The sequence below is a fragment of the Onychomys torridus genome, chromosome 9 (genome assembly GCF_903995425.1).
Source record: "Onychomys torridus chromosome 9, mOncTor1.1, whole genome shotgun sequence".
Lineage (NCBI taxonomy): Eukaryota > Metazoa > Chordata > Mammalia > Rodentia > Cricetidae > Onychomys > Onychomys torridus.
The window spans coordinates 53,011,964-53,027,538 of NC_050451.1; the positions used below are offsets into that span (position 1 = coordinate 53,011,964).

The 15,575-nt window shown below is 46.5% G+C and overlaps 1 protein-coding gene across 7 annotated transcripts in view; it reads right to left on the minus strand.

The window, feature by feature from the left end:
- Msra (methionine sulfoxide reductase A) overlaps positions 1-15,575 on the minus strand; it is a 325,520-nt gene that overhangs the window by 275,558 nt on the left and 34,387 nt on the right. Inside the window, exon 1 of one of the 7 annotated variants that reach the window (XM_036199091.1) lies at positions 5,238-5,259. The exons of 5 other annotated variants lie outside the window; for them this stretch is intronic. In XM_036199091.1, the coding sequence (XP_036054984.1) occupies positions 5,238-5,244 (7 nt within the window). In that variant the 5' untranslated portion in view covers positions 5,245-5,259. Of the gene's footprint in view, positions 1-4,929; positions 5,001-5,237; positions 5,260-15,575 lie in introns of those variants that run through there. One more of the 7 variants, XM_036199090.1, reaches the window with a different exon arrangement.

The window sequence follows — 15,575 nt, forward strand, 5'->3', positions numbered from 1 at the left end:
TAGGGGTGAGACTTTGTGCCCACCTCCTTCCTCCATGCTGTGTCTTCACTCTCGTGGACTGCCTGAACATAGGCCGCCGGACAAGGGTGGGAGGTGGGCACTGGCTCAATGATAAACCACGGGAATATTGTTTCAGGTCATTTCTTCCCCTCATTATTTTATACACGCTTCCCTTCATTCAACCCTCTCATAACCCTGAGAGTTGTATGTGTATTTAATTCTCGTTTTTAAAGTCAAGTACATTTTCCAAATGTCTTAGCTCCAGCAGTCAACTTGACACAACCCGGAGTCCCTGGGAGAAGGAAACCTCAGAGGAGGCACTGCCTCCACCCATTAGCCTGTGGTCGTGTCTGTCTGTGAGCCATTGTCTTTATTGCTAATGCATGTATGATAGCCAAGGCTACTGTGGGTAGTGCCAACCATAGGCATGTGAGCCTAGGTTATGTAAGAAAGTGGACTGAACAAGCCATGGAAGTCAAGCCAGGACGCAGCCCTCCTCCACTACCTCTGCTTGAGTTCCTACCCTGACTTCCCTCAGTGATGATGGGCTATGACAGGGCCGTGTAAGCCAGATAAATCCTTTCCTCCACCAAGCTACCTTTGGTCATGGTGTTTATTACAGCAACAGAAATCAATCCAGAAGAGGGTAATCCCAGCACTCCTAAAGCAATATGGGAATCAGATGCGGTATTGTGCATCTATAATCCCAGCACTCCTAAAGCAAAATGGGAGCCAGAGACAGGGTAACTCCCAGAAGTTTGAGGGCCAGCTATTCTAGTATCCACAGCAGTAAACAACCAAAGACCCTGTCTCAGATAAGGTGAGGACCAACACATGAGATTGTCCTCTGACCTTCACACACATAGTGCCATGGCACACACGTGCATACACACACACACACACACACACACACACACACACACACAAGATTACACACTAGTAGAAAAACAAAGACAAGGAGACAGCACATTGCCCAGTCTAAAGGTCCAAGAAACACTCACAGTCAAGATACTTGGAAGTTACCCAAGGAGACAGACTGTCTTCCTGAGCACCTGTCCCACAAAAGGTCAGTGTAAAATGCAATGAACAGAACAGGCTTTGAACACCACTCACTCTTGCAAGCCCACTACATAACAAGCACATACAAGCTTTTGTTGGATGACTGGCATGAGAAGGAAAAGCCAAGCGACAAAGACCTTTATTGCAGGTGGAGAGGAACCAGGTGCAATATGGCAGCTCTTTCCCTTCAGGGAGACCTGCTGAACAATAAATACCTCAAAGGTTCCACCTCAGGAGAACAGGCTAATGTGAGTGGTTCAGAGCCTAGCAGTCAAACTATGGGAATTCCAGTGGTGCCATCTGACCTCGAATCTACATATGTTAATGTTTTGTCCTGTTGGAATTTTAAGAGGAAACTTTAAAGGTCTCTGAGAACCATCTGGCAACAGTGAGCACCAATCTTCTGTCCTCCTCTCCCCCAAATAAACCATGGTCCACAGGCAAGCCCCTGGCATGCTGTGGCTTAGGAACAAATCCCCTTGAAACCCCTGGGCAGGTGGCACATAATCCCATCCAAAGAAATCATCCCACATGTGTGCAATACAAAAGCCAACCTCCTAGAATCTCTGGAGAAAAAAGTACCCCAAATCAAGTAGGACTTAAATATCCATATACCATAAAATTAAAAAAAAAAAAAAATAGGTGTTCATATCTGCACTGCCTTACCTGTATTTATTCAAACTCTGGCATTTTTAAATTACTGATCCCTCCTATTTGACTACAGACTTTTGACTTTTAATCAAGCTAGCTATGGCAACCCAATTCTTTTTTATCAATAAAAAAGTGCCTGAATCCCAGTATCAAAAATTCATTGATTGTTTTGATGTTAAAAAGAAGGCTTCAGGACATATGATTGCATTTTGGGGTCCCTCTATGGTTACCAGATAATACAGGGGATTTGGGTTCTTAGTCTCATTAGTAAAAGAATTCAAGAATAGACTCCAGTGAGAGCCCAGGATACTTTATTGGGGTTTAAAAGAGGAAAAACCTCAAGATAGGCAAGCTATAAACCTCCTGCCCAAAGAGAAGCATGGGGGAGAGAAGGAAAAACGTCATGCCATTTAAGCTGGCATAGGGGTCAGACACATGGTGGACAGGCAGACACATGGTGGACAGGCAGACACATGATGGACAGGCAGACACATGGTGGACAGGCAGACACATGATGGACAGGCAGACACATGGTGGACAGGCAGACATATGATGGACAGCAGACACATGGTGGACAGGCAGACACATGGTGGACAGGCAGACACACAGTAGATAGGCAGACACATGGTGGACAGGCAGACACATGGTAGACAGGCAGACAGACACATGGTGGACAGGCAGACACACGGTGGACAGGCAGACACACAGTAGATAGGCAGACACATGGTGGACAGGCAGACAAACACATGGTGGACAGGCAGACAAACACATGGTGGACAGGCAGAAAAACACATGGTGGACAGGCAGAAAAACACATGGTGGACAGGCAGACACATGGTGGACAGGCAGACACATGGTGGACAGGCAGACACACAGTAGATAGGCAGACACATGGTGGACAGGCAGACACATGGTGGACAGGCAGACAGACACATGGTGGACAGGCAGACACATGGTGGACAGGCAGACACACAGTAGATAGGCAGACACATGGTGGACAGGCAGACACATGGTGGACAGGCAGACAGACACATGGTGGACAGGCAGACACATGGTGGACAGGCAGACACACAGTGGACAGGCAGACACATTGTAGACAGGCAGACACATGGTGGACAGGCAGACACATGATGGACAGGCAGACAAACACATGGTGGACAGGCAGACACATGGTGGACAGGTAGACACACAGTAGATAGGCAGACACATGGTGGACAGGCAGACAAACACATGGTGGACAGGCAGACACATGGTGGACAGGCAGACAAACACATGGTGGACAGGCAGACACACAGTAGATAGGCAGACACATGGTGGACAGGCAGACAAACACATGGTGGACAGGCAGACAAACACATGGTGGACAGGCAGAAAAACACACGGTGGACAGGCAGACAAACACATGGTGGACAGGCAGACACATGGTGGACAGGCAGACACACAGTAGATAGGCAGACACACGGTGGACAGGCAGACAAACACATGGTGGACAGGCAGACACATGGTGGACAGGCAGACACACACATGGTGGACAGGCAGACACACAGTAGATAGGCAGACACATGGTGGACAGGCAGACAAACACATGGCGGACAGGCAGACACACAGTGGATAGGCAGACAAACACATGGTGGACAGGCAGACACATGGTGGACAGGCAGACACATGGTGGACAGGCAGACACACAGTAGATAGGCAGACACATGGTGGACAGGCAGACACATGGTGGACAGGCAGACACACGGTGGAGAGGAGGCTCTAGAAAAAGAATAAGAAAGTGCAAAAGGTCAGCAAAGCCCAGAGTGTTAGGGAAAGCACGCTTAGAACAGACATAGGAAGAAGAAAAGGGGAAATCACGCTCTTCTGAATACTCCAGAAAGTCAGACAGACTTAGGAAGCAGATTAGCTGCAGCCCCATAAGCTACTGCACTTAGGATGAGAATCTGCGGAAAGGAAAGCACACTATCTCATTGAAGGACTAATTATTCCACCCATCTCTTCAGCATGGCTTAAGCATGATCCTGCCTTCCTAGAGCTGGTCCCTAGCTAAGTGATTGACCACAGGGTCATCTGTCATGTTAGGTCTCCAGCCAGGAGAGGGTTTTTCTACACTAACAAGGCCTCTAGAAATCATCAATTCCTCCACTAACATCTTTTCACTGTACCCAAGACACTCTACTCTGACCACAGCTACCCTTGAGAAACAAAACAAACCATTAAAGTGACCACTAAACACAAACATGACCTCTAAACCATGGTTCAAAATGAAGTTGCTTAAACAAAGATGGGTACAAATGGTTCAGACCCCATTCATTCCTCCATGCCATCAAAACTTTCTCACGGCTGTGATGTTTCCTGCCAGAGTGTACCAGGCCTGATCTTGTGCCCTGGGCTCTTGGAAGAATGGTTGACATCACTGGTTCAAGGTTTCCCTGACTAGAGGACAGACAGCTTCCACCCACCACAGTCAGGTTTGCAAACAAGCTGTCTCAAGGGCACTGATAGCACAGTAGAAACCATTTCTACAGCCACACCAACAGTCAACAGAGGCCCTGACCCAAGCTCTCTCCCTGCAGGCATTCCAAGTCTAATCATACAAGTAGTGTGCAGGACATGGAAGTCAGAAAGTCTCCCAGCAGTCAAGGAGCTGCCCCAAAGGAAGCTTCAGCCTTCCGTGCTCCCTGGAACAACCTGTCACAATTACTGGACTCATCTGGAAAATCTGGAAGGCTAAGTCAGTCCACTGGGGTCACACATGACTGACAGAGAGCAGCAAGTACTTCAGCGTAAGGAGGAGAGTGGCAGATTACGTCAGGGCTCTTATTGAAGTGTGTGCTTCCCTTTACTCTCACAATTTAATATCTCTATTTAATGACAAAATGAATTATCCTCCAAAATAGCAAATGTTCACTACCTTGCTAAATAATAAAATACATTTTCCCAGCACACAAACTGATCCCTTTACTCTTACACCAGAACTGATGTAAAATTACATGTCATGAATTATTCATGTCACTCAATTTAATTCAATTATTTTTACTGAATTCATATCTAATCCATAAAAAAATGTTTAACTCAACCACCCCCCAAATCATGTCTGCATCCTTGAATAATAGATTTCTTGCAAAATTTCAAGGAAGATAAGTGGCTATCAGGTTGGAAACGGCCACGCAGAACACAATCACAATGACGAAAATAATTTTAACTATTTAGCCATACCTCCTGTTCTATTTACCGACTGATGTCTCATGGAAGATAGGCTATTGAATATCAAACTAGAATCAGAGCAGCAGGGAGAGTGTCTCAGATCCAATTACAGCACCAATGCCATTTAGCTCTTCTGCAGAATTCATACCTAGAGCAGGCAAGCAGTCTAAATGTGGCAGCGCCGCACCCAACGAAAACTCAAGCTGGAACGTGCTGAAAAAGACTCCCTGATGGCCCAGGAAAGTCATCTTCCCCCTCTCCCTAGACAGAAGTTCTTTGCTGCCCACGTCACCAGCCCCCACTTCCCACCCTTTTCTTACCGCTCATCCCCTGGAAATGTTGACAAACTCACTGATGGCCAACACTTGTCTTCCTATTTGCCTGTCCATCCCAAATCCTGGCAATGTCAGCAAAAAGTCCCGCTGGCCTCTAAGTTCCTCTGTGTCTTTGAATTCCCTTTGCTTACACGACCCCCATGGTAGCTATCTCCAAACATGTACCCCTCTAGCGCTGCAGCCCCAGGGCCAACGGGCCATTATTTGCCCTGCCTTACATGGTATTCCCATCACACCTGCTCTCTGCAAGCATCACACTTTGACTGCCTCAGCTATACTCTGTTCTCTGGTGTGCTTTCCTTTCCAGTCAGAGCACAATTCAACTCCTTTCTCTCTCTCTCTCTCTCTCTCTCTCTCTCTCTCTCTCTCTCTCTCTCTCTCTCTCTTACAGGCCACATATTAGTTTGGTTGCTTGTTTTGAGACAGGTTCTCATGTATCTCAGCCTGACCTCAAATTCCATGTAGGTAAAAATGACCCTAAACTTTAAGCCTTCTGCCTGTACCTCCCAAGTACTGGGACTACAGATGTGCACCACTGTGCCCAGTTTATGGGGTGCTGGAGATGGAACCTAGAGCTTCATGTATCCTAGGCAAGCACTCTACCGAGCTACCCGCCCATCCCCAGAGCTCTTTTATCTTTTGAAACCCACCATGCTATGGGTTCACAGGGAAAGGCTCTGTATCCCAGGCTCCCACTGAGTGGACTGCTCTGAGCAGAGCAGGCTGCAGCTTCCACTGAGCCCTGGTCTCTTTCCTTCTGGCTTCTTCCTTCGGTCATTTCTCTCTACCAGCTTCAGGAAGCTGCCTCGACTCCTAAGGGCCTTGTGTGCTTGATAGCTACTTTAATTTAATTTATTTATTTATTTTTGGGAAGAGTCATGCCTGCATAACTTGTTTGTTAACAGCACCTGCCGCATGCTGGGTAAGGCCATTATCCCTTTCAGTGTTACTATGGTAACACGTGGAGCGTTCTTTTTAGAATGGAGCCACTCCTATGACGTTCACAATCCCACCTTCCTGGTAAATTCATGTCTGCAGTGGCCAAAGGCGCAACTCCATATTTCTACAGAAATTGAGCGCTGGAGTTAGAACTCAGAGATCCTAAAGCAGTTTAAGAATATAGTGTGGGGGTAAAATGTCCCACACAGATTTATAATCTGAAACTTGGCGTCCAGCTGACGGTGGTATTTTGAGAGATTGTGGAACCTTTAGGAAGTGGGTCTGGGGAAGGGTGTGCTTTGAGATTTATAACCAGCCTCATTTCCAGTCCTATCTCTGTTTCCTGACCCATAGAGATGCAGGCAAGCGGGTCCACAATCACCCACCACCATGGAGTCACCATGCCTTCCCTGCTGTAGTGGACTGCGCCTCCTCAAAACAAATCTTCCCTCCCTTACGCTGCAACCATATCCACCCCACCAATTCCGTGGACTGTCTGAGCACCTGCTTCTCCATCCACCCCATCCTATGGAGCACAGCTTGAGCACTCCACAGCCATGGGTTGGTGCAATGACAAGCATGGACTCCTACCTCGGGCAGTCAGTGCTCCATGGCACCCTTCTCCAGGCTCCAACAAGCCCTCTCTCCACCTCATCTTTCTCAAACCTTTATGTGCCTCAGGATCCCATGGTATCATCTCACTCCTACCTTGCAAAAAAAGCTAGGCACCACCCACCCACCATCACTAGATTTACCCATGCCAAGAACCTCATGGCACCCACAGTATCCCAGTGGCATGGTTAAGTTACCAGGTTTCACTGAGTTCTTCTAAAATTCTGACATGAGTTGAATTCAAACAAAGGTTTCTGTGTGTGTGTGTGTCTATCTGTCTGTCTATGTATGTGTGTCTGTGTATGTGCGTGTGTCTGTGTGTGTCTGTGTGGTACTTATTGATCCATGTTTCCAATCCATCAGCCTCTTCCAATTAAGAGCAAGCACTCAACAATGAGAACACCACAGCACTTGTATTTGGCTCTAGTAACCATGCCCTTCAATAGAGGAATTCTTCCATGACCAAACTCAGGCAAGAGAATTGGGGAAACCAATTCCCGACCAATCTCTCAGCTGTCCAGTCTCCTAACAGTGTCTCCCATTGGCCAGCACACCACAGGCAGAGCCAGAAAGCCCTTTGGTGCATGGGTAACCCATCCAGGCATAGATGAGGGTACCGAGGGGATCTGGAAAATCAAATGGAGTGTAACTTTCAGAAGAATTAACTAAGCACAAGCCAAACTGAGCCTCAGCATTGCTGAGGGCTCTACAGGACTTGAAAACAGTGACTCTGTAGTCTGTAGCCACACTGCCATCTTCCTCCTAACTGCACTCTCCCACTGCTTCTTCTACCCAGGAATAGTAAAACTATACCAGCTCCCGTGGGCTCTGCTCACCCCCATTGGTTTCTCTGGACTTCGGCCACACCTTTGTAGATAGTGCCTTTCCTGAACTGCGGTCACTTGTCCACCCCAAGTTCAATTCTTCTACACTCTCAGCCTACCCTAGGAGCTTAGAACACCCTGTAGAAACAACTCCAAAGTTCACTGTCCCCAATATTCTACCCAAGTTATACTTCTAAAACACAGCCCTCCAGCCACATTGCCTCTTCTGCACAAAGGCTCGCCTTCACTGCCCATCTGGAACTTTCCAAGAATTGAACACCCAACACTTCTTTTTTTAATCTGCCACAACATCTCTGAACAGTTTTCTCTCTAAGACAAGGGCTGAGTGTGAATCATCTTGGGGACCCACATGCTGATCAGAGAAGCAAACACACAGAGGCACCATACCCCAATTGCTCCTCTATGTAAGAGGTACCCACACTTGAGTCCATCAGCCCACAACATCAGTAAAGAATGATTACAGCGGGTCCTGTCACTTCCTCCAGATGCTAAGGAGTGTGACCAACAAAAACACAAATGACAGGTCCTGCTGTGTCCTGTCATCTTGTTCAACAGGACTCTTTCCCTTCCACAAAGGCCTGTTCATATTTTATTATAAAGATTTGCATTTTATGGACAAATTATATATCACTATTAGAATTTGCCAGAAATAATACCCCAGATAATGGGTCTCCATGGAGCTAATAGCTTCAATTCTCCTGGCGATCTTAGAGGGTGCATATGCAGATATAACTTTGCATTATAAGGAGGCAGAATTATAGTCTATATCGATGTCCAAGAGGCTAAGAGGTAACCCCCCAGACCCCTCCATGTTCACAAGAGGCTCCCAAAGTCTGGGAACAGGGGTATTTCCTCTATAGTCTCCAAAAAAAAAAAAAAAAACTGCTTTAAATGTAGCTACAAATTACAGAAGTCATGATAAAAGTTTCAAATTGAGGACTGTGTCAAAGACAATATATTGGGGTAGGGGTAAACAGTGGGAATAGAGACTACAGTGAAGCAGTTGGACTTTATTATAATGGTAATGGAAACTCACAGAAATCTCTTGAGAGGAGATATGGCTAGACCCACAGCACTCCTTCAATGAACTCATGAATCACAAGTAGATATGGCCTCTGTTGTTATTTATATCATCCAAGGGCCATTCTTTCGATGAAGTTGTTGTCCCCTTACATGCCCATGGTATACAACTCTCAGTTGATGGCTGTTGAATAAATGGCAAAGAGCCTTTATTATGTAGTCTTTCCTAAAATGAGCATGCATACCCACCAAGGCTATCCAGGCAATGGAAAACAAAAACAAAAAACTGTCACCCAGAACAAGAATTCAGACTCATAAAATTCAATGTATGCCAAAGATCCTCAGCCTCTACCCTGCATCCCTGTCAGCCCTGTCAGGGGACAGGGAATCAGAAAAAAACAGTGGGGACTTTCCCTAAAACTTCAACCTTTGACTCAGCACCTGCATCTTTCTTGATGGAGGAAACTAAACAGCTCCTCAGAGTGATGAAGGGTTTCTATGTTTGTATTTACACTCTGCCCTGGTCAAAATGATATGTCATATTTGTGTGACTGCCAACAGGAGCGGGAACCTAGGATCTTTCACTATTGAAGCAATCAGAGATTCTTTCGCAAAAATGAGGGTAAATGTAGATTTACGCTGATGGTTTCCTAACTGGCTCATCAGAGCAAATAGCCCAACATACAAAAAGTTTAAACATTTTAATGGTAGCAGGAAACCCTCACAGCTATGGCAACAAAGAGCTTGGAATGCATTTGCTTGTTCTTAAAGATACCAATGTCAGTATCCTTGAATTACTGATTATCTGTGGGCATAAGATGCTGTATTTGATCATTGACAGACACCATCCCACCAGCTAAGGTCCTTTCTGACATCCAGAGTGTAGATCTTAGAGCCAGAACCCACACACCTACAACCCTTTCTAACTAAACACATCATGCTGGCCTGTGCTAGGTCAGGAGTCCTGCAGACCCAGCCAGAGAAAGGTATAGATTTTTCAGGTTAACTTTGCTGCACCTTCTGAGGGCTCTTGTGTGGGGGGTCAATTTCCCATTACTGGGACATACTACTTGACAAGCAACTTACAGGGGGAAAGTTTTGTTTTTGCCTAGTGTCTAAGGTTTAGGTCCATCGTCCTCGGCTCCACTGAGTCGGGGTCCATGGTGAGGCAGACTGTGCTGCTGAGATGATTGTGTAGCAGAGGCTGCTTGCCTCTGACCAGCTAAGAAGCAGAGAGAAGGCCTATGCTCTGAGTTGTCTCATTTTATTCCATGAAGGGCCCCAACCAATGGCACATGCCACCCACATTCAGGATGCTTCTTCCTCCTTTAGTTAACCCTCTCCGGAATAATACTCCGACACACCCAGACATGTGCTTTACTAATCTAGCTGCTTCTTGTTTCGCTTAAATGCCCAACCAAGACTAACCCTCATGCTTCTCCTTCTGGGCAATGCTTCTCCTTTAGTGCTCCAAGTTCTCCCTAGGCCTGGGGAGGTCATTTTTCCAGTCTCTCTCCAGACTGCCCCATCTTGTCCCATCTTCTGTCATGGGATTCAGCCCCCAACAAAGCAGGGATGCATCTTCAGGAGAGAGGCTACAGCCCTGTTTAGGAGGTGTCTGAAGAAAGGACACTTAGAAAGCCTAGGACAAAGAGAATCGGTCTCCAAGTGGCCATTCACGTAAGATTTGCACAGAGAGGGTTTGGGTAGAGACCAGAATGGTCTATACTTCTCAGGCTACACTGGATAAAACGCCACCTTTCTTTCTGCATGTCACCCATAATGAAGCAGTAGCTAACCACAGCAGGGGAGGCTGTGGAACTGGCCTGTACCATGCAGAGTGGGTTATGCACAGTAAGGTTGTTTTTCAAATCCATAAAAGGCTGTGTTGGAATTAGTCTTTGGGCTGAACAACCCTTGAGAGTTAAAAAAAAAAAGTTGGGGTGCAAATAGGAAAATGACAGTAACAGAAGGGAAGACCACAACATCATGGCTCAGGAAAACAGCCTGCTGAAGATAGCCCGGGCCAGGTACCAGTAAGAGAGTGGCGTCTCCTCTGTAATGACTGGGGAAGGCGCTTGTCACAGATGCCAGAGAAGAGAAGAAAGGACCAGAGGAGTGACTTGCCCAGTGAACATATGGAAGCCATGCTTTGTCAAGAGAGTATGGAAAAGCCCAGGGCACATTTCCAGAGGTTCTTCCAGAGGTGTTCTCCACGCCAAGCTGGTGAGAAGTGGGCTTATGTGGATGGCTCCTCTAAACAAACTCTACACCTTTCAGCAGTGAGACTAGCATGGTTGACTCTCTTTCAGCTCCAGACAGCCTCCCCATGGGAATCCTGACAGCTAATAAGCTGGGAGAGACTACAAGAAGAGCCCCAGGCCCACAGAATCTATAGCCTGGGGGGGAAATCATCCAAAGATAATTAAAAATGATATAAAACAGAGAGGGGAAAACCTGTCCACTATAGTCACATGCATGTGCATGCATACACATAGTAAGCGTAAAGACAGGCACACACTACCGCAGTGTGCATGCTGAGGTTAGAGGACTGCCTGGGGGTCAGTCCTGACCTGGTTTGGGAAAGGCTCTTTTTATTGCTCTGTTATATGTGCAAGCCAGCTGCCACCAGCTCCCAGGCATTTTCATATCTCCACTTCCCATCTCTCCATAGGAACCCTGGCATTGTGGAAGACTCAGCTATGCTTCAGGAACTCATGTGGGTTCTGGAGATTGAAACTTGGGTCCTCATGTTTGTGTAGCAAGTGCTCTAACCTACATACCCATTTCTCTCTCCCCTGTGTCTCATAATCAGAGCAAAATTTTCATCAGAATAGGCCAAGCCTCACTTATTTCAAACCCATCCTCAAACAAGGTAGCAATGAAATAATGTAGAAAGACAAAGGACCAGAGTGTGAGGCTCAGTCAAGACAACATGGTACCACTGGCCAGGAGCTCAGGTATGTCTGTGAAATGTGTGGATGTACGTGTGATGTAGTCAGACTCAGCTTCCTGCCTTCGAGCCTTGGAATGAAAATCCCAGGCTCTTGAGAAAGAGCAACACTCATCACCCCACTAAGGAAGAGCATGGTCCCCTTACCCTAATGTCCTAGTTAGTTGTCTGTTGCAGTGAGGAACACCATGACCAAAAGCAAGTTGGAGAGGAAAGGGTTTATTTGGCTTACACTTCCATACCATGGCCTATAACTGAAGGAAGTCAAGACAGGAACTCAAGCACCACTGGAACCCAAAGGCAGGAGCGGATGCAAAGGCCATGGAGGGGTGCTGCTTACAGGCTTGCTCCTTATGGCTTGCTCAGCCACATTTCTTATAGAATCCAGGACCACTAGCCGGGGCCCTCCTCCATTGATCACTAATTAAGAAAATGCCCTACAGTCAGATCTTACAGAGCATTTTTCTCAACTGAGGTTTCCTCCTTTCAGATGACTCTATCTTGTGTCGAGTTGGCATAAGACTAGCCAGCACAGCTAACTCTGTAGATTTTGACTTGATTCCAGTTCACTGACTTTTCCCTTGTTCCTGGTGTTAACCTCAAGCTAGCAAAGGCTATGTTGCCAATAGTTTGGACTGCAGGATAGTGTCTAGACATTTTCCTGGACAGTTCCCCTGTCTAAAAGATGTCCAATATGAGATTCACGAAATGACCTCTTTGCTAAAATTCCCCATCACACAGACAGAACTACCAAACTCTTCCTTCAGAGGCCATCTAATAAGAGTTTCAGAGGCATAAGTTTGGATGCCAATGTTGGGCATTAGAAACAAAGCAGCTGGGCAGTGGCAGCACACGCCTTTAATCTCAGCACTCAGGAGTCAGAGACAGGCGGATCTCTGTGAGTTCAAGGCCAGCCTGGTCTACAGAGCGAGTTCTAGGAGAGCCAGAACTACACAGAGAAGCCCTGTCTCAAAAAAAGAAATAGAAAAAAGGAACAAAGAAACAAAGACAGCATGGATGTCCTTAGCATGCCAATGCTCTGAATACTATTTAAGTCACACTGAGATAGAGCACTAGGAACGAAAGTGTTAACACTGGCTTGGCCTACCATATCCAATAGGGTTCCTCTGCCAAAGCACTTACTTTAAAGGCAGCTACATTCACTTCGTCTCCTGGCCTTAATTTCGGTTTTGCTATGCTCGACAATTTCAACGCCAAGAGGAAGAGACTGAGTGAGAAAGGGGACGGACTGGTCTGAACCTGGAGAGTTGATCTAATTGAACTGAAAAAAATAAAACCCTCCTCCATCTGCTCAACACACCTGCTGATGGAGCACAACCACAGGTAGGGAGGAAATCCATCAGAGACCAGTTATAAATAGACTTTTATTTCATCTGCTGAGAGCTTGGCAGCCGAGGTGGGAGGGCTGCCTACGCGCTGGCAGCCAGGAGAAAGCACTGTGCTGCTTTTATGCTTCAGTGGAAGGAGCAGAGAGAAAGAGAGCTAAAAAACAGTGAGAACGAAAGCGGGATAAAACAAAACGAGGCAAACTTCCCAGAAGCCGATGTGACCGACAACCGCCATGCAGTTTAAGAAAGTCAGACATTGCTGGTGAAGGGTGAGGCAACCTGAAGACTCATCATACCCCTCACAGGAACTGAGTGGAGACAGACAGGTTCACCCACCATTTCTAGAACAAGGCTGACATGTGACAACCACCTTTTGGTTATTACAAGATAAATTAAGACAAAAAAAACAAAAACCATGGCCCTAGGTTTGGTCTTCATACTGCCCTAGCACCAGCTGATGTACTATTTGCATTTGATGGCTGACTCTAGAGGGAGAGCCATCTTTCTTCAGGGACATGGCCCCTGGTAGGCTGCCCATGTTCCAGTGGAAGGTTCTATATCCACACATGTGCCAGCGCCACTAATTAGACTCAATAAGCTTTGTGAGGGGAGGGAGAACATAAACTTAGAAGGGAGATATGAGTGAAGGGTCTAAGAGGAATTGGAAGAAAGAGGGGGAGAACATGATCAAAACACATTGTCTACATCTATAAAATTGGGATAGATGGTTCATTTTGATCAAATTTCTAAATGCAACTAAAATGTAAAACAGGAGTGGGAAATACGTGTCCGTGAAGAAGAAATGGGTATGTCAGAGGGGCATCCTAGACAGAGACTTGGGGTTCTTCCTCCCAGGTAAGTGAAAAGTGCACTTCACTTCCTGCTGCCTCTAGAAGGGGCCTCAGAGCCTGGTCAGCAAGGGCAGTTCAACTGGGGAATCACCTGCAGGGAGACACATGAGGGGATCCATGGGAAGCCATGACTGCCCACGGTGGGCCTGCCTTGGAACCAGAGACTCAAGGGCAAAATGTCAGCAGTTCTATTTCTAAATAAGGCCCTGGAGAAAGAGGTGAGGGAGAAAGGGGGGGCTATATTTATCTCACTTGCAAAAGTGTAGGCTCTCAGAAACCTCCCTCATCCCCAAGAACATTAAGGGCATCATCAAGAAGATAATGACCCGCTATTCTGTCGCCACCAAGGACAACTAGAGAAATGGGATTGCCTGTGTCAAGGGAGAACTATGTTAAATGGAAGAGCTTCCTGGCAGCAAAGGTTATTAAACACCAGGAAGGGAGAGCAGTGGAGATTAGGGGTGCTCCCTGGAGGTCTTTCAAAAAGCAGAATAGCTTGCCAACTGCGTAGGGTCACTTAGGTGCAGTTCTGCTAGCTCCTCTAGCCTTGATGTGGTCCAGCCAGGGGACAGCTACCGTCATTCCTTCGTAACGAGCTCCCAGAAGGAGAACAAGCATTAAGAAAATGGTAAAAACACTCTTGGAGCTAAAATTCACTTTTCTTTATTTAAAGAGTACCCTAGGTTTCTATCTTCTTTCTTTTTCTCCTCCTCCTCTTCCTCCTCCTCCTTTATATAATTTCCAGAAGCAACCAAACTGCATCCTCACAGATCTGGTCTTCTAAAGCATTAACAGGGACATGGGTGGGAGATGGTGTGTGGGGACGTTCTGGGCTGATGGTGCAGCCATGCTCGGCTGTGTGCCTCCACATCAAACACTGCTCATCTCAGGAAGCTGGGACTCAGACTGGAAAGAGACCAATCTGATGATCTCTTTACTAAACACTTCTAAAGTATTTAAAATATTTTATGTTTTTAATTGGGTATGCTTCTGTGGGTTGTGTATATTGTACACCTGAGTGGAAGTGCTCATGGAGGCCAGAGAGGGCATCAGGCCCCCTGGAGGTAAAGTTATGAGCAATGTGTGTACTGGGAACCAAACTCAGATCTTCCAGAAAGGCAGAACCTGCTTTTAATTGCTGAGCCTTCTCTCTGGCCTCCATTTTTTATAGCTGTGTGTATGTGCCTATGTGTATGCGTGTAATGAAACACTGAGTGAAGATCTATAAAAAATGAGGACTAGAAAGATGGCTCAGTGATATGTAAACATACACACAGAGAGATATTTACATATGCACATACATATATATGTATGTATGTACACATATATATTCAAGATGGCCTCATATTCTCTAAGTCCATGTTCTCTCTCTTGTCCCTTTCTACAAGGACAGAAACAAGCCAGGGAGTGAACAGACCTACAGCCCTGGCCCTTCCTCCTCTGCTGTCACAATGGTAGCATTCCAGGTAGTGACTATGTGTCTGCTGTCCTTCCCCACTCCACTGAGAGCTTAGTGAGGCTGGGCTGTGTGTGCTATCTCATCATTTAACCCTGAGGGACTCAGATAGGATGAAGAGAACAGACTGACTTATGGATTGGATGAGCAGACGGATGACCTAGGCTACCAAAGGACCCATGTTCCCTATTGGAGGAGGTACAAGAAGAAGAGGAGGAAGAGGAAGAAGAGGAAGGAGTAGAGGAAAGGAGGAAGCAGTAAAAGCAGAATCAGCAGCATCTTGGGCTGAGGAGATTGC